Source organism: Elephantulus edwardii, unplaced genomic scaffold (genome assembly GCF_000299155.1).
Source record: "Elephantulus edwardii isolate Elephantulus edwardi_28Jun2011 unplaced genomic scaffold, EleEdw1.0 scaffold00127, whole genome shotgun sequence".
In the NCBI taxonomy this organism is placed as follows: Eukaryota; Metazoa; Chordata; class Mammalia; order Macroscelidea; family Macroscelididae; genus Elephantulus; species Elephantulus edwardii.
In genome coordinates, this window is record NW_006399877.1 from 7,117,848 (window position 1) to 7,141,407 (window position 23,560).

Consider the following 23,560-nt stretch of genomic DNA (forward strand, 5'->3'; position numbering starts at 1 on the left):
AAAAATTTCTGGTACTCTTTTTAAGTGCTCAATCACATTATGAAACAGTTTGAAACCTTGTGAGAATGACCTAATTGGGTCCTGCAGACACTAAGAGAACTCATGCTGCTGGGAAAATGGTGCCAGAAAGTCTGCTCAATGCAGGGTTTCCACAGACCTTCAGTTTGTAAAATAGTCCATATCTGTAAAGCACAATAAAATAAGGTATATCTGTAATTCACTCAGCGTATCGACTTATATGAAAACACATGTGTGTCCCTGACTGGACTTCAACCTCTCCTCATATCACCTCAGTGATGAGAAAGGGCAAAGCACCACGGGAAACGCACAGCGGTTCTGATGGGAGGGTGTTCACAAGTGGCTGTATGGACTCCTTTATTCTATGGGTGGAAGGACGTCAGAAAAAGGGGCCAGGTGTCGCTGTAGCTGTGGCTCGGTCCACTTCAGTTCTAGCATTTGATGTCACTAGCTGGCCGGTGCTCCCTCCACGCTTCCTCAATCCCCTGGGGAGGGGAGGATTTTCAATGCACAACCCAGACCTGATTTTTTATTCTCGAGTCAGAGGCTCTGGGGTGCTGCTTCCCTCAAAGGGGAGTCACTTCCCCTTTCCAGTCAGCATGCAGGGGGGAATTGACAAGAAAACTGAGTTCCTGGCCCCACTCAGGACCTGGGGTCCAGACACACCACCTCCTCAGGGCCCAGAAACAACCATGACCCGGGACCCAGACTCCATTCTAGAAGGTTCTGAGGATTTGAGGGTCAGAGTCCCTGGGCAGCACAGATACCTTGGGCTTCTGTCTAAAAAGCTGAAGGTCTCCTCAGAGGCCTGGTGATTCTAATGCTGCGTTTCCAGAAACCCTGTGGAGAGCAATTCTCCCCTGACACACACGGGGTCAGGGTCACCCTGCTTGACAACAGCTAGGGTGTTCTGTTTTGTTTGGAGAAGCGCTAAAGACAGGAAGTCCTTCAGCCCGAAGAGCAGAGTCTGAGGAGATGGATCCCCGCCTCCTCAACCAGGCACCCCTAGAATCTTCTCAAACTCCCTTCTCTCTACCTCTTTCTATCAGCAACTATTTCACCTCACTTTCATTTCTGTCAGAACACCCCCCAAACCTCCACCCTCCAATTCTCGCTCCTTTTCCATGTTCTTCTCCCTTTTATCTACACTCTTCATGGCGGCCGACGGGCCCATCTTTCTCCCACAGACAGGCTGGTGGGTTTGAATCACTGATTGATTGACAGCCCAGCACTTAATCCACTGTGTCCCTGGGGCTCCTCTCAAGCAGGCCAGGTTTGGAAAGACTTTCCAAGGCAGGAAAAAAAGCAGACTTAGCTGGGGGACTCAGGAGGTCTGCACGGGAACTCCGACTTCAGTAGATGTCAGCCATGTTTAGAGTTCTGTCTTTCAGAAGGTGGAGAGAAAGGGAGGTGTTTCCTCACACCAGGCCACCCTTCCTCCTTCTGGCCCAGGGTGGGACGCAGGATCCCACGTAGGGGGTAGCCCTGGGGAGAAGGAAGAACCTTTTCTTTTTGTTTTGACAGAAAAAGAGCAGGTCAAGCAAGGAGAGTCCCAGCCAGCGAGCTGGAGTGACTAAGCCAGCGGCTTTGATGCCGCGCGTGGGGACTCTCTGTGGCCTCACTGCCGCTCAGGTGTGAGCAAGTCATTCCGAAACTGTGGCTGAGCTCAGAAAAGAGGGTGAGGTTTGGCCCCCGACATGAAAGAGGAACTCGAGTTAAAATAAGCCCAGAGCACAGTCTCTGGCCCTGTCTGACTGTGCGCCCTCTCTTCACCCCCCAGGAAAGGCTCACCCACACGCTGACCAAGCCCACCTCTGCACAGCCGACTCTCACTCAAGGTGACCCCACAGGACTGAGCAGAAAGCATTCTGCATCTGCTCAGAAGCATTCCGTCTCCGCTTTCTCCCGTGGGTTCGAACCACCGGCCTTTGGATTCACAGCCCAGTGTTTTATTCACCACGGTGCCTCAGCAGCTCTGTGTTGTCATTAGGTGTCATCAAGTCAAGTACGGCTCACAGTGACCCCAGGAACAACAGACCTGAGTCCTGTCCTAATCTCTGTCATCCACACCATCTCTAAAGACATTGAGCCCATTGCTGCAGGTCCCATGTTAATCCACCTCGTTGAAAGTCTTCCTCTTACATTATCCTGAGTGAAATATCTCAGTCACCAAAGGACAAATATTGTGTAGGGCCACTGTTGTAAAATGAGACTGACATTGGGGTTGGGAGGAGACTGAGAAAGATGGGATAAATTATGAGTACTGCATTGAAACAGATGAGAGAGAGAGAGAACTATTTAAAAGGGATATATGATAAAGGTATTGTTGTCATGACAGGAGTCCAGAATGAAGACTGCATAGTGGAGTGGACTTGGGGGAGGGCAGGGAGAAAAATGCAACAATGAATGAATGGAAATCCAAAATCTCTGTAAATTTCATTAAAATTAATAATAATAATAAAGTCTTCCTCTTTTTCACTGACCCTTTACAAGCATATCCTTTCCCAAGGAACAGCCTCTCCTAGCAACATGTTCAAAGTATGAGAGACAGAGCTTCGCTACCCTTACTTCCATGGAGCACTCTGGTTACACCTTTTCAAAGACATATCTGCTTTTTGGCAGTCCATGGAATAGTTCTTATTCTTCTCCAATATCACAATTCAAGGCATCAATTAATCTGTCAACCTTATTCATTATTCAGTTATCACAACGATAGCAAGTGATTGAAAAGATCATGGCGTGAATCAGGCACACCTTAGTCTTCATACTGACATCATTGCTCTTCAGTGTTTTGGAGCGGTCTCTGACAGCAGACTTGCCCAAAGCAGTGTGTCTCCTGATCTCCTGACTGCTGGTACAAGGGTGTTGATTGGAAGGAAGATGAAGTTGTTGACAGTTTCCTTTCTGCATCTCTCATGACCCAGAACACTGAATTGTGCTCATGTAAAAGCTATACCTACAGCAAGAAGCTGTTGTCCATGCACAGCAAGGGAACACTGCAGCCTTTAAACCTGGAAGGGTGTACATCAGGGATGGATCCTTTCTCCACACCTGTTCAATCGGTAATGGGGAAATAATTCACGAAGCCTGGCTCTCATGAAGAAGAATGTGGCATCAGGATTGGAGGAAGAGTCATTAACAACCTTCATTACGCAGATGGCACAACCTTGCTTGCCAAAACTGAGGAGGACATGAAATGCTTGCTACAGAGGGTCAAAGTCTACAACCTTCAGTATGGATGGCTTCTCAATGTCAAGAAAACAAAGGTCATTACTTCTTGTCCAACAGACAACATCGTGATTGATGGACATCAGCAGCTGTAGATGCTGGTTTATTTTATTAGTCGGTGGAGTGTTTTTACAGGTGCAAACTGATAACATGCTCACCCAGTAATGGAAAGAAGGCATTTTTAGGCTTCCTAGAGGTGCCTCAGAGGAGAGGCCTGGTGGTCTCCTTCCTAGAGGTGCCTCAGAGGAAAGGCCTGGTGATCTTCCTAGAGGTGCCTCAGAGGAAAGGCCTGGTGATCTTCCTAGAGGTGCCTCAGAGGAGAGGCCTGGTGGTCTCCTGCACAATCAGCCACTGAAAACTCACGGAGGACACCTTAACTGACACATGGAAGTCAGCATGAGCTGGCATCAACTGGGTTTCTGTTGCTGGTTTCTTGTGTTTTTACAGACAGCGTATCCTCAGGGGTGAATGCCTCCTCAGACCACCAGGACCCACAGCCCGCTGGTCATCAGATCTCCAGATGGTCAGTGTGGGGAGATTGGCAGACCCCTCCAGAGGGGCACGTGACAGAGCCATACTTTAAAAGGTGCTCACACATCGCCTCTGCTGAATGTGGCCTTAGTGACGACACCTTGTCCCTGTGACTTGTCCGCCTTTGCTGAGTGGATGGGAACGCGGTTGGCCAGCTCCAAGGACAGCTCATTTGTACCCAGGCCACAGCCTCGGAGTGGCTGTGTGGGGAGGGCCTTACCAACTGAGGGCCTAGCCAACTGAGTCTGTCATACGCTCTCTGGGGTGGAGTGTAAGTATTGGGTGGCTGGTGGAGCAGAGGAGCAGACAGCCCCGCATTGGAAAACTGAGACAAGAGTCTGGGGTGCCTACCCCGAGGGTCCTAGAGCAGCCCCCTCTCTCCCGGCTATTCTATACAGGCCACGTTATGTGACAAGTGAGGGTCCCAGCAGCTCCCAAAGTCAGAGGAAGCACTAGATTCAGAAGCTGCACGGATGACCCAATTTACAGGGGTCCAGGATACCACGAGGAGCAGTGGGTAAAGCACTCAGCTGCTGACCTAAAGGCTGATGGTTCTAATCCACCAGCCTCTCCACTGGAGGCAGATGAGGCAATTCGCTTCTGTAAAGATCACGGCTTAGGAAACACTGTGGGCACTTGTATTCTGCCCTGCGGGTGACTGTGGGTGGAAACTGACCGCACTGAAGTGGGGAACGGGCAGGACACCAGGCAGACACAGGTGGGGGATGCACATCAGACATGATTGCTACGTGCACAAACCCTGGTCCAGACAACACTGGGCCTCCTCCCACGGAGGGCAGAGTCACGCTCAAGTCTGCTCCTCTTTGAAAGAATAGGAAAAAACCACAGGGGAAGAAAGATCAAAAGCTTTGATCAAGTTGTAGCTTGAGAGAGCTTAGCCTCCTTCGCCGGTAAGGTTCAACCCCCAGCTGCTGGAGGCCTGGGCCTGGAAGGGTTTGCCAGGCCACTGTGGGCAGCTGCCTGCCCAGAGCTGTGCTCCTTGGCCACATGTGCCCCCCAGCATGGAAGCCAGTCATCCTGGTGACAAAAAGCTGTCAGTTACCTGGACAGGTGTGCTGCTGGGGACCTCTACAGAGGCTGAGCCACATGGCATCCCAGACCAGCCAAACTGATGCGCTCTGTTTTGGTGACGAGAGGCTCAAGCAGCCAGTGCAAGGCCCAGCCTGACCTGGGACAGGTCCGGACTCACAGTCCCCACTGAGCAGACCCAGCCACCGGGCTCCCCACCCCTGCTGTCTCCTGATGTGACCCCATAACCAGGCCTCCTGATGGGCATTCACTACCACAGCTTGTCCCAGCGATGCGCTTCCGAGGAGTGATCTGTGCGTGTGGTCACACCCCAAGTCTGGCCCTGTGTTCTGGACCCAGACAGAACAGACCATTCTGGATTATTCACCTCAAACCCGAGATGCCAGGAGGCTCCCGGTAATGCAAGCAGTTTGCAATAGCTGTTGACCTAGAGGCTGACAGTTCAAATCCAGCCACAGAAGAAGAACCTGGCCATCAGCTTTAGTAAGGTCAGTGCCAAGAAAACCCCACGGGGCAGCTCTGCTCTGTAACACCCGGGTCAGAATGGCTGGAGGGCAGCAGGATCGCTGGTTTGTTGGTTGATCTCTGCTTCCTGCCCTGTGTCCACATTCTCTTCAGCTGAGTCTCACAGAAGCCAGCTCCTCTGTGACAGGGTTTCTGTACCCTTGGCCCCTTGCTACATGCCTCCCTGTGGCCCCTGAGGACCAGGTACGAGCCCCCCCCTACCACCACCACGTGCACATGTCCCTCATTCTTGTGTCCCCAGGGTCTCAGGTGCAGCCGGATGGAAACAGCCTCCTGGGCCTCCTCGTTGGCCGGCCCACGCTGTGGTTGAGCAGAGCCCCCGGTGCCTGTCACATGGACAGCATCTGGGTACTTTCCTGCTTGGTTTTCTTCTTAGACACAACTGCACAAGTCCACCTGGAGGTGCCCCCCAGAGGAACTGGCCTCTTTGAATGGTAGGTACTGACAGATGGAAAATCAAACCCAAACCACTGCCGTGGCGCCGGTTCCGGATTGCAGCCGCCCCCCACCTGCTTTCTAAGGCTCTAACAGGAGACTGACCAGCTTTCTCCCAAAGAAGAGCTGGGGGACTTGAACCATTGGCCTTTGGGTTAGCAGCCCAATACATTACACTCCCAGCAACCAGAGCTACAAACATGTCCAGAAATTGAAACCCTGTCTCGTTCTAAAAGCTTGGACCACTGCTTTGTGCTCAGTCACTGGTCTAAAGGCTGGCAGTATAAGGCCACTCAGGAGCTGCGGAAGAAAGACCAGGCTGCCATGGACTTAAAGATAGCAGCCAAGAAGACCCTACGGAGCGGCTCCACCCTAACAGTCGGAGTCACCGTGAAGAGTCAGCATCAGCTCAGTCGCAACAGAGTCCTATTTCTGTCTCGTTTCTTGGTTTCCTTCCAACCCATCCATCAGTCTCTCAGGCCACAGGATATGGTCTGCATTTCGGCACACTCCACACCCACTTCCATTCCTCTTCTAGACTGTGTGCTCTCACCCATTTGAAGGAAATCATTGGTGAAGCCCATTGCTCACCCGCACCACACCACAAACAAATAGTGTCATCATTCCTGGTCCATAATATCACAGTGCAGAGACACTCTTGGGGCCACAGCTTACCCCTAAGCCGGCCTTGACCCCATGGACTTCTGGGGAAGGATAGAGCCATTCAGGCTTTTATATCTGTGCTCCTGGGTATGCCCTCCCCACCAGCGCTGGAGCGAGGAAACCTGGGACTGCAGGGGACTCACCTGGACTGTGAATTTGTCGTCTTCATTGGGCAGAATTCTGTACGTGTAAACGCAGTTCCGGTATCTGAAACAGACCGAAGAGATCATCAGTGCTCAGTGGGAAATTTTTCTCTCATCACCGACAAGACAGGAGTTGCTGGTATGGCTAGAGGAAGGTGGTCAGAAAGTTACCCAGTCTTAGAGCTGATCCTTCTCCGAGCTAGAAATCAACCTGTGTCAACGAGGTCTGACTCGTCGCCCCACCTCTCAGTGTGAAAGGAGCTCCAGGGACAGGCCACGGGGCATGTGGACGTGGACATGTGACCTACTCCAGGGCTCAGAAGCTACTTGGCCTGTTCCCTAGGAGGCCACCATCTGGGAGAATTTCCTCAACCGTTCAATGGCCTTGCTGTCAGAGGAACCAGTGTGGGAGGGAGCGTTTCAGCAGACAGGGTTCCGATGAGGCTGAGGAGATAGGGTCTTGCTGAGTGGGGAGCAGAAACTCAGCTCTGGGCTGGCCTGTCCCTCCTACTGGACTTCCCCAATCAAATGCTGTGCCTCCTGGAACACTTTATCCCATAGACTCGTTCTCCTCAAGGCTGACCAGCAACCCAGATTCCGACCAGACACCTGATTCCTTCAATAACTGATGAGAGAGCCCTGGATTTCCTTCTCACAAGGAAACGCCAGAAATCACAGCTTCTATGTTCTTTCCAGAAATTCAACCCAATTGTGCAAGGAGTTGCTATTTTTTAATGTGATGATATTATGTCCCATCGAGTGGGAACGGAGTCATAGCTCCATAGCTGACCTCCCAGCAGGTTTCCATAGACAGTAAATCACACGGGAGGAGACTGTCCAACTCTCTCACAGAGCACCTGGTGGATTCGAACCAGGTGCCAACCGACAATTTCTTACCACTGAACCACCAGAGCTCCCTCTCTGAGTAAGATGTGTTAAAAAGCAAAGAGTTTTCCATTTCTCAGTGACCTCTCTGATAAGCAGAGTTTGAACAACAATGAAAAGATATCAGGCTTGCTTTCTAAAATAGACAGGCCATGAAAAAGTAAGAGAACCTTAAGAAGATAGACTAAAATTTTAATTTTTTTTTTCCTTTAAAGTACAGTTTATAGAGAAATTGTACCAAAATATCAGTCCCCAAGCTCTTCCCTCCCCCCCTGCAAACACACACACACACACACACACACACACCCAAAAAAACACAACAAACCCATCAAGTCTACTCCCATTCATGTTGGCCTTGTAGGACAGAAATATTAACCTTGTAGGACAGAGGTGACCTTGGCCTTGTAGGACAGAGACCTTGGCTTTGTAGGAGAGAGGAGACCTTGGCCTTAAAGGACAGAGGAGGAGACCTTGGCCTTGTGGGCAGAGATGACCCGCCCCACAGGGTTCCTAAAGCTTTGGTCTCTGTGGGAGCAGGTGGCCCCTCTCTGAGGGCTTCCCGGTGGGTTCAAACCACTGATCTTTGGATTAGCAGCAGAGCTCTTACCCACCGCACCACCAGGGCTCCTTTTTCCCTTCCTTCTTTTCACATCACTTGTTGTTGAGGGTCACTGAGTTGGCTCCATACGATAGCGGCTCACGTAAAGTGGAGGAAACCCTGCCCGCCTGTGCAGTCCCCACCACATCTGCTGGGCTTGAGCCTGCTGTAACCACTGGCTCATTCCATCTCATCGGGACTCTCTTCATTTTTCTCAAACCCTCTACCATCAGGGTTCAGATCTGTTTGTCGTGGGGTTTCTTGCTCTGCGTCGTACTTGACTTGACACCTAACAACAACTACTACTTTACCAAGCATGATGTCTTTTGATCGCATCCAAATGAGTCTTGACCCCGTTGATGTGCACTCATCCGTGGGACCCACCAGCGCTCAGGTGTGGAAAACCCTTTCTCTTACACAGCACGCTGCAGCCAACATCTTCCTTCACATGGGTGAGCTCACAGTTCCCTCATTAGTGAGATGGGGTCAGTAATAACACAGTTCTGCTGGGGCGTGGCTGGGGGGTGACAGGCGTGCAATGGCCACAGCAGAGCCTGGTTCCTGCAAACATGATGCACACAGACAGGAGGGAGGGCTGATAGCGTCCTAGGAGAACGGCCAGGCAGAAGGACAGGACATCCCCCATTCTGACAAACAAAACTCCCCACTGCCATCCACTTGGCTTTGACTCACGCCGACCCTTTAGCACTGAACGGAACTGCTCCGTGGAGCTTCCGGGCCTGCAAATCTCTATGGAAGCAGATTGTCTGTTCTCCCTCGGAGCCGCTGGTGGGTCAGAACTCTGACCTCTGACCTGGCAGCCTCACTCTTTAATTCTGTGCCAGAGACCATCAGTTGCCTTCCAAGAGGTTGTTGCTGTGAGATGCCATTGAGAATGACTCATAGTGACCCTGTCCTGTGCTGTCCTCATCATCTTTGAGACCCAAGAGCCCATTGCTGACGTCACAGTGTCAGTCCATCTCTTTGGGGGTCCCCCTTTCCTTCACTGACCCTCCATCTTTCCAACCACGATGTCCCTCTCCAAGGGAGAGCCTCACTTAGTTGTTGTTGTTATGTGCCGTCGAGTCGCTTGCGACTCATAGCGACACTATGTACAATAGCCCTAAACTCTGCTCTATCCTGTGTCAATTACACTGTCTCTGACAAACCCATCCTGATTACCCCAGTCACTGAATCAATCCATCTCATAGAGGGTCTTCCCCTCCTGCGCTGTCCCTCCACCCTACCAAGCATGATGTCCCTCTCCAAGGACCCATCCCTCCTGACAACATGCCCAAAGTATGTCAGACGAAGCCCCAGAATCCTTGCCTCCAAGGAGCAGCCTGGTTTAACCCTCTCCAAGATGAATCTGTTTGTTTTCTTGGCAGTTCATGGTACATTCAATACTCTTCTCCAGCACCATAGCTCAAAGGAGTCAATTCTCCTTCTATCCTCCCTAGTCATTGTCAAACTCTCTGATGCATAACAAGCGATTGCAAAGACCATGGCCTGTATCAGGAGCACCTTAGTCTCCAAAGAGACACCGTTGCTCTTGAGTACTTTAGAGAGGTCCCTAAGAGCAGACTTTCCCATCGCAATACGTTTTTTTATTTCCTGGCTGCTGGTGCCAAGAGTGTTGACCGTGGAGCCGAGCAAACTGAAGCTGTGAACAATCTCAATCTCTTCACCATCCATCCTGATGCTGCCAATTGGTCCAGTGGTGAGAATCTTTGTCTTCTTGACATTGAGCCTCAGTCCATACTGAAGGCTGCAGTCCTTGACCCTCTGCAGCAAGTTCTGAAAGACAACCTTTGCCATCCTTGCCTCCAGTAAACACTCTGGCCACACCTTTCCAGGACATATTTCTTTGTTTGTTTGACGGTCCACAGGTATTCAGCGCTCTTTCCAACACCACAGCTCAAACACACCTGTTCTTCTGTCGTCATTTTCCTTGTCCAGCTCTCTGATGTGTAGCAGGTGATTGAGAAGATCAGGAGGTAGCGTTAGTGCCTTTTTAAGCCCCTCAACCCCACCTCTAGTAGCTTAGTGGATAAGGAGTCGCACTGCCAATCCAGGGGCCGGCAGTTTGAATCCACCAGTTGCTCACAGGAATAAATAGACAGTCTCCTCCTGTGCAGTTTATAGCCTCTGGAAACGCGCCAGAGGGTCAGTTCTGAGTGAGTCCCAACTCAACAGCAATGTGATGAGTTGAACCGAATAGGACAATGTCTGTTGCCCCACAGCCGGCCAACCGGGCGTTATCAGAAGTCCCAATCTCTGCAAATGGAGCTAAAAGAAAAACGAAGGCTTGCTTGAGTTTCCCTGCCTTCATAAGAAAGGATGAACATTCCCTTCCACTACCTTACAACCATCTAGGTTTCTTTTTCTGTGAATTTCTCTCACAACTTCAGCTCACTAATTTTTTTTTTTCAATTGTCCATCTGTCCCCCCATGTATTAGTCCAAAAATTTGATATATGCTATTAACATTTTTGTTTTATTTAAATTTATTATTAATTTGAGTAAAAATTTACAGAGACTTTGGATTTCCATTCATTCATTGTTGCACTTTTCTCCCCTCCCAACCTGCCCCCCCAGTATACTACCCTCTTGGAAAAGTAAAAGAAAAATTTTTTCATTGTTTTACAAACCCTCCCCCAGGTCCACTCCACCATGTAGCCTTTGCTCTAGACTCCTGTCATGGCTATTAACATTTTTTTATGTAACTATTTTATTTCTTTTTCTCTTTCCTCTTAATTGCATATTGCCTTTCTCTGGCCCCTTCCCTCAAATCAATAGCATCTCTGTTACACGCTGGACTAGTAGCCAAAAAGACACCAGTTCAAAGCCACCAGCTCCTCTGTGAGAGAAAGACAGGCCAGCTTCTTCCATTGACATTAACAGTCTCAGAAACCCACAGGAGGTCACCACAGGTCAGAGTCAACTGGACAGAAGCAACCTTGGTTGATTTAGTTTGCTTCCCTTTTTTACTGGTTTTTATAAACTGCATAGATGTTTTGCAATTTATTTGATCCAACACACTTATCTTTGATTTTCTGATTCGGCCCAATGTTTACAGGCTGGATCATTTTGGAAGTAACTGTCTTCAGGACACACAGGATACTCTGCCTCTCCTACCCCATAGGTCCCCAGAGCCTGACTGACACCCTAACTGGCTTATGGATAAGAGGGCAAGGATTATCTCTAACCCATTGGTGTCCAGCTGCTTATACCAGAAGGGTTGGCAGTTCAAAGCCACCGTATGACTCCGTGGAACAAAGACCTGGTGATCCGCTCCTGTAGAGATCACAGCCCAGGAGACACTGTGGGTCACTGAGCACCCCCAGGGCCACCTTCTGTCCCCAGAAAACTCAGCAGGAACCACCAGCCCTCCCAGCCTGAGCCTCCTTCACAAAGGCCAGAGTCTGAGTCTCCTGTCCTGTCCTTTTATCTCTGAACACAGAGTCCTTGTGACACTTCCTGCTGCAGATATGCAAATTCAGTGAGGGGGAGAGCCCCCTCTTGTTTGGCTCAGTGAGGCTGATTTCTAGGAGGCCCCAGTGCCCGGAGCATTAGTTATAGACAGAGAGAAGAAAAGCCCCAGGGTGTGACCGAGACACCCATCAATCAGCACAGCAAGTCTCCCCTTAACCATCAGCACAGGAAGGCCTCTTCTTAGCCAAGGGGGACCTGCTCTATCAAAATTACCAGAAACTTTTCAAAAGCCAAATTTAAGCCCACTTCTGTCGTTGGTTCCGATCCAGGGCAACCCTCTAGCCATTTCTGAGGCTGTAAATCCTCACGGGAGGAGAATGCCTGTCTTTCTCCTGAGGCTGATGGATTCAAACAGGAGACTTTTCTGTTACAGCTTGATATACACTTAGATGCGTTTAAGCAAAAACAAGTCAGTAAAAGATAAGCCTGCATATTCTGAAAACGGATCCATATGCAACGGCTAGGATAAGAGAGAGTGAGCCCAGAAATGTTCCTCACAAGCCCTGGGCTCCTGTGAGAAGCTCTCAGCAGTGTTAATGGAGCCACACCTCCCAGGCCCCTGGGGCCAGACACCCTGGGGCAGAAGGAGAGTGGACATCATGGACATCCTCACCCCACCACACTCCTTCCTGAGAGGGGAGGGCAGAGCTCCAGGCTGCACTCCATGAAGGGCACCCGCAGGCCTGTCCACCCACCAGCTGCTGCCCTTCGCCTGGTGCACACACACACACACACACACACACACACACACCCCATGCATTGACGTGCTTGTGCACACACACACAATGTGCATGTGGACTTACAGCCAAGTGTCCGAGCCTTACTGTAGCCCTGGTTCTCACAGTCTTTAGTCCACACACACAACACACAGCCACAAACCAGCCCCATGGCCGTCCAGTTCCGCCTAGTGGATACTCTCTGTCGGGCTCCTTGATCATCTTTGCAGGAGCAGACGGCCTGTCTTTCTCCTGAGGAGCAGCTGACAGATACCAATCTACGCCTTTTCTGTTAGCAGCCCCAAACATAACATATTACACCATCAGGACTCTTTGCAGACAACACATATAATGCAAGCATGCACACACACAACACACATGCATGTGTATCCACCTCTATACCACGTACATACACGTGCATGCATACAGTCACACACACACACACAAGTACACACATATATGCAATATATGCCTTGTTGGTGGTGGTGCCGTTGAGTCAAGTACACCTCATAGACCCTGTGAGCAGATCTGAACGATGTCCTATCCTGCGTCATCGCCATCCTCATCACCTTCGACACATGTGAGCCCATGGCTGCAGCCACTCTATCAGTCCACCTAGTTGGACGTCTTTCTCTCTTCCACCTGATCTCCACCTTTCCAAGCGTGATGTCTCTTTCCAAGAACTAGTTACTCCTAGTAACATGCCCAATGTATGAAAGATGAATCTTTGTCATCTTTGCCTCCAAGGAGGATTCTGTCTGCACCTTTTCCAAGACCTATCTGGGGTTTTTTTTTGGGCAGTCCATGGGTATTCAGGGAACTCTGGTGGCCTAGTGGCAAGAAGCCGCACTGCAATCATCCTGAAGGCACACAGTTCAAGTCCACCAGCTGCTCCATGAGAGAAGAACGGTGTCTTGTTTATACTGAGCTGTAATCTCCGTTGAGGATTGTAATGCTTCATCTTGTGCAACAAGCACTTCAAGCCTTTCAAGGTTGTGTTATCTATAGAACGAAGGTTATTGATGATGAGTCTTCCTCCATTCCTGATGCCACTTTCTTCTTCATAGAGTCTACTCCAAGGATTTGCTCAGCGTCCAGATTGTCCATGTATGGGAGAGGCTACATCCCTGGGGCACATTTCCTGTTAAAACCACTCAGTATTCCCTCCCTCTATTCAGAAAACAGCTTCTTGTAGGTATAGATTTCATTTGAGCACAATTAAGTGTTTTGGGATTCCCATTCCTCTCAACGTTAGCCATAATTTGTTATGATCCACACAATCAAAATGCCTTTGGGTTGTCAATAAAGCACAAACAGACCTTCCGGTATTTACTTTCAGCCAGGATTCATCGGACACAGAAATTATATCCTTGGTGCTATGGCCTCTTCTAAACCCTGCTTGAATTTCTGGCAGTTTCCTATTAATGTACTGATCTAGACATGTTTTGATGAATTCTACAGATACCTAAACAATTTTATATGTAAAATGTCATCTAAAGAAAAGATTCCAAAGTTAGATAACAAACTGCCCCAAACCTTCTGCCCATCATAGTGACCCTCCCTCAGGCTTCTGAGGCTGTGAGAAGTGAGCCCTTCAAGCGATAGATTGACACAGCAGCTGTAGTAATGGGCTCTGCAGCAATTGTGAGGACGGTTTGCTCACAACTACTGCTTAGTGGTTGTGCTCAGCTACTAGCTGAAAGGTTGGCAGTTCAAATCCACCCAGAGATACCTTCTAAAATAGGCCTGGTGGTCCGCCTCCCTAGGGAAGTGGAAACTCTCTGAAGCACAGTTCTATGTTCACACAGGGATTGTCAGAGATCTGAACTGATGTAGCAACAGCAACCTCAGCACCTAGCATGGAACCCGGTACCAGCAGACCTCAGAGGTGTCAGGAGTTCAGTTCCTGACCCCTGCTGCAAAATCAGTGTCAGTCAAGACTTTGGTTTCTCAATACATGAACAAATCCTGTCCACTCTGCTCTGCGGTCTATTAAAGGAGCCTTGGGGGGCAGGGTTAGGTTGCCAACAAAAAGGTCAACAGTTCAAGTCTACCAGTTGATCCTTTAGAGAAAGAAGGGAGGCCCCTTCCATTAAGATTTACTGCCTCTGAAGTCTGGTAAAAGGTTACTACGAGTTGGAAATGACGGTTGTGGTTTGGTTTAATTTTTTGGTAGTCTGTTAGGTAGTTTAGTAGTAAGGAGTTGTGCTACTAACACAAAGGTATGGGCTTCAAATCCACCAGCTGCTCCATGGGAAAAGGAAGGGCAATCTTCATCTACGCAATTTATAGCTTCTAAAAGCCCACTAGAGAGTTAGCTATGGGTCGGTTCCGACTCAGCCATACCCAACAACATTAGTGAGTAAAAGCATTATTTTTAAAATTTGAAAACTCTTCTAAAATTAGTAACAGATGAGTTCTTCTCTGACATGACCCATGAGAACTAACTTTTGGCTGTGCAATCTGTCACATCCTCTCTGGGGCTGCACCGTGTTTGACTCTCACAAGATTTCTTCTCACTGCAGATATTTCCTCTTCTCAGCAACCCCCAAGGCAGTGGCCAATGTAATTAGGGAAGAAATAGGAATAACCAGACCAATTAATATGCAGGAGGAACCAGCCCTTGGAGGACACTGTGAGGTAGAGCAGGGGGTCAGAGAAAAAGAGGCAAAATCTCAACAAGATGGGCTGACATTGTGATGACCACGATGAGGTTGAGCCCCACGGTGATTGTGAGGACAGGACACGACTGGGCAGCGCTTTGTACTCCCTGGACGGGGTTGCCCCACGGTGATTGTGAGGACAGGACAGGACTGGGCAGCGCTTTGTCCTCCCTGGACGGGGTTGCTATGAGTCAGAGCCAACTTAACAGCCACTAATAACAAACAACATTCCAAGAAAACGTGTTTAAAACAATAAGAAACAACCAGAATATGGAAAAATTATTATTAAAATGTCACCTGTCCACAAGCTGTTATGGATGTCATTCCAACCAGAATCCCAGTTGCGATTTTCCCACACTTGACAAAATTACTATCTATTTCATTTGGAAAAGCACTTGAGGAGAACCAACTAACTGGGAATCCTGAGATAAAATATCTCCTAGAACTACTGCAATCGAGGGGCTGCAACAAACCCTTTGCTTGGCGTAAGCCGAGGACGTGAGGAGGGCGCAGGATCAGCCGGGCTTTGCTCTGTCATGCATAGGGTCACTACGAGTCCTTCTCCTCCTACGTGCTTTCCTCTCGGGAACCTGCCAGAGGGCTCTGCTATGAGTCAGTTCCAACTCGACGCTACTCAACACTAACGTGAGTAGGAAGAGAGCCCGGCTGGTCTCGTGGGTAGAGTCAGCACTGACTCAGTGACATCAAGAACAGCAATTGCCATTGACAGGGGATGACGTTAGGGTGAGAAAAGCAGGCATACGAGAAACAGGCAAGCATGAGGTATCCACGACTTATCCACTGCTGTCAGGGTGATTTCAACTTAATAGTAACGTGTAAGGCAGCGTATTGGCGTGGAGTGCTGGAGAAGAGCATTGAACGTACCATGGACAGCCAAGAGAACAAACAGGTCTGTCCTGGAGAGGGAGAAAGTTGCTCTTTGGAGGCAAGGGTTTTGAAGCTCCATCTCACATAGTTTGGCCATCTTGTCAGGATGGACCAGTCCTTGGTAGACAGACACCCTGCTTGGAAGGGTAGAGGGACAGCACAGGAGAGGAAGCTCCTGAATGAGATAGATGACACAGTGACTGTGGCAATGGGGTAAGTGTGTCAGATACAGTGAGACTGGTTCAGGACAGGGCAGGATTCAGAGCCATTTTTCAGAGGGTCGCTGTGAGTAGTAGTCGACTAGTCGACTTGTCAGCACATAACAACGGCAACGGGACAGAGTGGAACTATCCCATAGTGTTTCCAAGGCTGTAATCTTTACAGAAGCAGCCTGCCTCGTCTCTCTCCCCAGGACCCACTGGTGGGTTCAAACTACCGACCTTTCTGTTAGCAGTGGAATGCTTTAAACACTGTGCCGTCAGAGCCCCTTCTGTAAAATGTAGCACATGGCAAAACAAGCATCACAAGAGAGGAAGGAACAAACCCTAGACAGGGTTCTGGAAAAGAGGGCTCCCTGAGAGAAATGCACACGGGCAGGTCTCTGCCTTCCAGAGTTATTCAGGGAATTCCAGGGAGATTCGAGCATCCAGTGCTGGACAGGAAATCGACCCTCCGAGTGTTACATGTGTTCACCAGGCCACGGGCTAGGTAGACACTTCCACCCACGTTATCCAACACTATCGTGTCAGTGTTCTGATGTCTGGTCCCGAGAGGAGCATTCAGTGGAAGTGGCAGCCTGATTGGGTTGTTCCTTTAGCCTATTAGCTCCAAAGGAAGGTCAGCAGTTCAAATCCAGCAGCAGCTCCGAGTCCTGGAAGCCCCGGGCGGCAGTTCTGTTCTGTCCCGCCGGGTCCCCGAGCATCAGAATCCACAGCACGACACCAGGCCCTGTTTCTAACCATCCTGCCTCCCACATTGAGGGACACAAGTGAATTTCTGCCTTCTGACCAACACTTGATGTTGTAAAGCAAAGAGGAGTCTCCCAAAAGAACAAAAAGGATCAAGTTTACTGTTAAAACTTTGTGACTTCTGACATTAAACCCTCGGTGGCACTGTGGCCAGGGGTTCTGCAAGTCGCTGAGCACTGGGCTGGAATTCACCATCCAACAAGGACACAGACATATGCTTCCGTAAGACGTCCAGTTGGAAAGCCTGTGGCCGGGCCGCCTCTGTCCTGCCATGGCCCTGTGAGTCAGCTTCACATTTTTTTTTAAAACATAAATAAGAATCATAACTAAAAGCAAAGCACAAATAACGAATAATGAACATATTTGTAATGTGTGATATAAAGAACTTAAGCAAATTTGTAAGAGAAACGCTACAACTTCAATAGAAATACAGGTAAAGGAAAGAGAACCAAGGTGGAATGACAAAAGCCAGCAAATCCTACCAAATTAGCCCAGCAGGGCTGCAAGCCAGAAAACACAGATCAAACAGAACGTTGACTGCTCTCAATAGCTCCTTGCACCTCAATTTTGTAATGAAAATAGGATCCAGGCAGACTTTAGAGGCCTTTCAGGTTCAGGCCCAGACAACAGCAATGAAGCCAATATTGCAACATGAATATTCTGGTTTCCCAGGAAGGGAACTCGGGTGGCCTAGTGGGTAGGGAGTTGCTCTGCCAACCCAAAAGTGGCTGGTTTGAACCCACCAGCTTCTCCTCTAGAAAAAGATAGACAATCTCCTGCTTTGTGATTTATCGCCTCTGAAAACCCACTAGAGGATCAGCTTCGAGCTCTTTCTGACTCAACAGCAGTGACTGAGTGTGTGAGTGAGAGCACAGAGAAGTTCTGTCAACACTGAGGTTGACTCCATGTGCCACAGCACGGCGTGAGAATTCAGTCTTCTCAGAATGAGCACAGTGGGCACAGAGACAGGAAGTGGGCACATGCTGCTGGGAGAGTGGCGCCAACAGATTTTATCAACACAGAGAGGCTCACCTTCAGATTGTAGGATTGTAGGAATCTCTCCTCCCCTCTAAAAACCCTCTGGGAGTCAGTTCTGAGCTGGTAGCTGACCAGACAGACAGCGATGAGACAGAGAGACTCTTCTCGTGAAAGTAAACAGAAATATCGTTTCCAGAAAGTAGTTTATCAGCATTTACCAAAGGTCTTAAAATGATTTCTCTCTTTTGATCCATTAGTTTTACCCCTGGGAATCTGAAACCAGAAACGTGAGTATCCATTTCTGCACAAAGACCTGGGTCACAGGCATGAGAACCAACCACAGACAGTGGTGAAAGCGCCCGCAGGAGGGTCATTTCAGAGGATGGCACGTCGTGTGATCGCGCTGTGCACATCCAGTGGATACAGGATCCGAGAGTATAAAATGTCAATGCAGCTTTAAAAGAACGGACAGATTGAAATGATTATGGAAAATCTTCTGGTGGTTCCTTAAAAAGGTAAACACAGAGTTACCATATGACTTGACAATTCCACTCCTACCTGGGTACACAAAGACGTGAAAACAGAGACGCAGAGGAGACTTGACACCAATGTTCACGATCGCCGTGTTCACAGGAACCCAGAGGTGGAAACTAACCCCGGGTCTGTCAACAAAATGGGTAAACCAAACATGGTGCGTGTGTGCGCGAGCACACACACACACACACACACGAACAGCTTGTTCAACTGCACCATGCAGACACTGGTTATTTTACAGATTGAAACTATGCAGCAACCCCGCATTGAATAAGTCTATCAGCACCACTTTTTCTGACAATATGTGCTCACCCCCTGGGTTTCTGGGTCCCATTCTGGTAAATCTCACAATGGTACAAACTTTTTTTTTTTTTTATGGTACAAACTTTTTAATAACGCTTTTCTGGCTTGCTTAACAGCTTGCAGCTGGTGTAAAATGTAACTTTAATCTCACTGGGTTTTAGGCTGAACTGTGTCCTCTGCGACTGTGTGCTAGTGTGGCTCGGCCAGCCTTCTCAATATTATGCACTTAGCCTGAGAGTTGTAAATCCTAACCTAGTGGCAAGACTCTGGGCTGCAATCCCGAAGGCATGCAGTTCGAATCCACTATTCGCTCTGCAGAAAAAAAAAATAAAAAGGACAATCTCTTCCTGTATGATTTACTGCCTCTGAAAACCCGCTGGAGGGTCAGCTGTGAGTCAGTTCTGACTTGATGGCACACAACAACATTAACAGGTCATTAGTCGTGTGACCAGCTTATCAGTTGTAAGGGATGGGGGTGGGCTATGGCTCCCTTGCTGAGCTCATGGCTCTTTGTGGTAAGCAACTGCATTGCCAACTGAAGGGTGACAGGCTCGAATCCGCCAGCTGCTCCATGGGAGAAAGACAGGTAATCTCCTCCTGTGAGATGCACAACCGCTGGAAACCTGTCAGAGGGTCAGCTCTGAGCTGGCTGTACACAGGACAATCCAGATGGCGGCCTTGATGGAGTGTAGACATTTCCTAAGGTGAGACCTGCTTTCCTTTTTGTCTCAGAAGAAATAAAAGAAGAACCAAGCAGAAAGGGCAGACAGACCTCAGTACCACCAAGACACACACACACACACACAGACACAGACACAGGCACAGGCACAGGCCAAGACACACACACACACACACGCACGAGCATGTCCGTGGACTAAAGTGCTCAGAAGCACCTGGACACAGGGGAGGGCCAAGCCTACAGATGCTGAAGGAGACACGGACCTTCTTCAAGAACTGACAGAGAACTGACAGACAAAATCTTCACCTAGAGTGAGACTCAAGTCACTGGTGTCCAGTCAAAGCTGAGGCCTGGCTGACCCTCCAGTGGGCTTCAAAGGCTGTGAACCTCACAGGAAGCGACTGCCTGTCTTGCTCCTGTGGACCTGCTGGTAGATTCGAAGTGACCACCTTTAGGTTAGCAGCACAACTCCACATGAACTTTACCACCTGAGCTTCCTTCCTGTAGAGCCTCCACCCTGAATTTGGACTTCTAGCCACCCAAACTGGGAGAGAATCTCTATCTGTTTGTCAACCAGTCATTTGTGGTGTCTCGGTGAAAGCAGTGCTTGATCACTGAGACTCACTGGGAAACCCAAAGGCCCGAGTGGCGTTGCTGGGATGATCTCTTCATTGCCGTGATGGTTAAACAAACATGCCAAGTCTCTGAGGAACTCGAGCTTATACACATCACTCAGCCAAAGAGAAATGAAGCTCTGATGCAGGCTTCACAGTGAGCCTTGAAAATATCATATGAGCGAAAGAAGTCAGACACAAAAGGACAAATTGTGTATGATCCCACTGATACGAAGTAACTAAACAAAGGCTTAGAGACCACTGGTGGTCAATGCACACATGGGGTGTTGTATATATTTTCCATAAAAAAACCCTTAGAACTCTATGGCTATAACTGTATCTATTGTATGTTGTTGTTGTTAAGTGTCATCAAGTCGAGCACAACTCATAGCAACCCTATGAACAAAAGACCTGAACCTTGTTCTGTAACAACCGTCGTTTCTCTATGTTCACAGAGTTTCCAGAGGCATGTTGTTTAGGAAGTGGATGCCACTTCTGCCTCCAAGTTTGTCTTAATCTGGGAGCTCCACCAAACACTGTCCACTGTGGGTAACCATTATGACATTTGACAGACCAGTGGCATAGCATTCAGCATGACAGCAATCCCAAGTTACCTCAGTAGAGCAAATTGACCAGTGCTGTCCATTTAGATGAGTGTTCATCCCAAACACAATTAACACCAGCCCAACCGACTTTTAAATACAAAGGCCCACCCACCAGGTCCTGGTTGACTTGAAACCACCTATTGTATAGCTTCATACATTGTAATATTTTATATTACAATATAAATATATATATGATAAGAGTATGTATATATCCTAATACCAACCCTAACTCACAGTGGGTTAAAGTAGACTGTGCTCCTCAGGGTTTGAGTGGCTGTGGTCTTTGGGAGTAGAAAATGTTACCCAGCCTTTTTCAGAGGTGCCTCTGAGCTAATTCAAACCACCATCATTTTGGTTAATAGTTAACCATCTGTGCTGCCACCAAGAGTCTCTGTCTCTCTGTCTCTCTACGTATACACATAGCGTATATACATATACATATATACACAGATGTAACTAAATACATATGCCATGTTAGCGTGAGCTGTTAAGTCTGAGCAAACTCCTAGCTGACCCTCCAGGGGGTTTTCAGAGGCAGTTAAACCTCACAGGAAAAGACTGTCTTTCATTGCCCAGCTGATGGATTCAAATGTATACATGTATCCGTTATACAGTTATATAACCATCTCTGTGTGTGCGTGTGTATGCGTGTACATGTACATATACACACAATTACATTTGTTGTTGTTGTGTATTGTTGAGTTGGCTGGAACTTTTGGAAGTCTAGCATAACTCCTTACCACTTGGCCACCACAGCTCCCATATAGAAATCCTTTCAAATGGTTTTAGATATAGTGGCATTCACTTCCTAAACATCATGCCTTTGGAAACTCTATGAACTTTGATAAAAGACAAGAGTTATAGAAAGGCTTCAGGCCTTTTATTCATAGGGTCGCCGCGAATCGTGCTCAACTCGACGGTAATCAATATATATATATGTATGTATATATATATGTATATATATATGTGTGTGTGTGTGTATATTTATATATGTGTATATATATATGTCTCCCTCCATTAGAAAGTGTTCTATTCAGTGGCATCACTACATTCTGTATTGTGTAATCATCAGTACACAATGATTTATCTCCATTTCCAACTTGATGGCAAGGAGTATGAGATACACACAGAGAGAGGGGGAGAGAGAGGCAGGGGAGGGGAGAGAGAGAATGAGAAACCCCCCGACTACGCCACACTGCTCACGTGAGCCTCTCAGTGACTGGGGCCTTCTTTTCCTTCTCTACAATTGGCACTCTCTGTAGAAGACAATTCACACTCTTGAGGAAGTTTCTGGCAAGAAGGCTGCTCCCCAGGTGGGTGGGTGGGGGGTCGGGCTGTTGACCCTACTGGTCTCAGAGCCCACCATGCGTGGTGCTGCCGTTGAACCCACACAGCCAGAGACTCCACACTTCCTAACATCACGTGTTCTCATTAGTGGACACAAAGGCCTGGTTCTGTCTGCACAAAGCGTGTGCTCCCAGCCTCTCAGCCTTGTCTCCTGGGGGCCTGGCTCACAGTGGCCATCACCATCAGGTCCCCTTTCTTGACACGTACTTGATTCCTGTCAGCTCCTTCAGAGTCTAGGGCTCCAGTCCTCCCACATTGCCCTCCTCAGCTGGGACTAGATAATCTGTCATAACAGCCTCCACCTTCTTGTGACCACACCTCCGTCCTCTCTGATTTCACTGGTGGCTCCCCTTTGCTCCATGTCTCATACCTCTCTCCCCGCAGACTTCCAGGCCCTCGCCTGGCCTCCACCGTCAGCGGCCACTCGTGCGTCACTCAAGCCCTCTTCCTGTCTCAATCTTTTTAAGTGTTTCCTCTGAGAAAGCGAACGTGACAGCTCAGGCTCTCCTATGGTCTCCAGGAAGTTCCAGAAGTGACTCGCTCGGCCTCTGTTCTTCTCTCTCCTCCTATTCGGCAATTTTCTCCACAGACTGGCCCTGTCCTCTGCTTCTGAAATGTCACCACTCACATTTACCTCAGAAGAAAACACTGTCAGCTCTCGATGGATGCCTGGGGTAAATGTCACCCGCATATTCTCCCATTGTATCCTCTCAAGGAGCCAAGGACAACAATAAAAAGATAAGGAACCCAATTATTTCTGATACTTCTCCAGCGAAGGCTGGTAGTTGACCAGCAGCACATGAAAAGACACTCACGTCATTAGTTCTCAGGGAAATCAAACCAAAACCAGAGCAAGCTAACACTTCACACCCACAGAGATGGTTATAAAACAGGAACAGGAACAAAAGAACTACAACAACAAGTGTTGGTGAGGATGTAGAGAAACTCTCACACACTGCTGCTAGGAAAGTAAATTGGGGCCGTCACTTTGGCAAAAATAAAAGTTAAGCATGAATAATTTACTGTATATCATTGCACACTGTAGAGTTGGCACCAACCTATAGCTGACACTCCAGCAGGTTTTCAGAGGCAGTTAATTACACCAGAGGAGACTGCCCATCCTTCTCCTGCAGAGCAGCTGGTGGCCTCGAACCACGTGCCTTTGGGACTGCAGCACAGCTTCTGCCACTAGGCCACCAGAGCTCCTTAACAGGTTGCCGCAAATGATGGCAAATGTGTTTCTAAGCGTGGTCATCAATTTAAAAGTGTGCAGCAAGGTGTTAATTTACTAGATGATCTAGCACTATGTGTACTCAAAGAAAAACATTTGCCACGCACAAGTATATACTCTGACATTGTCAGCAAAACTCCTCAAAATGGACCCAAGTGAAAACAACCCAAGTGTCTACCAGCTGGTGAATCCTCAATCTCAAAACCAATCCCAAAGGCATCAAGTCGATTCTGACCCCTGGTAACCCTCCACTGGGTGTCCAAGGCCATAGATCCTAGTAAAGTGTCTGCCTCATCTTTCTCCTGCAGAGAGGATGGTGGATTTGGACTGATGACCTGCTGGTTTACAGGCCAGCGTCCCTTCCTGAAAAAAGAAATGGGGTCTAGCCATACAACAGAATAATATTCAGCCAGGAAAATGAATGTAGTCCTGATTGATGTCACAGCATGGAGAAACCTTAAAAG

At 48.6% G+C, this 23,560-nt stretch overlaps 1 protein-coding gene across 1 annotated transcript in view; it reads right to left on the bottom strand.

Annotated features, from left to right (window-relative positions):
- The window catches only part of INPP5D (inositol polyphosphate-5-phosphatase, 145kDa), a 140,906-nt gene that overhangs the window by 110,760 nt on the left and 6,586 nt on the right, over positions 1-23,560 (bottom strand). Inside the window, exon 2 of the mRNA XM_006893532.1 lies at positions 6,594-6,657. Within this exon, the coding sequence (XP_006893594.1) occupies positions 6,594-6,657 (64 nt within the window). The remainder of the gene's footprint in view (positions 1-6,593; positions 6,658-23,560) is intronic.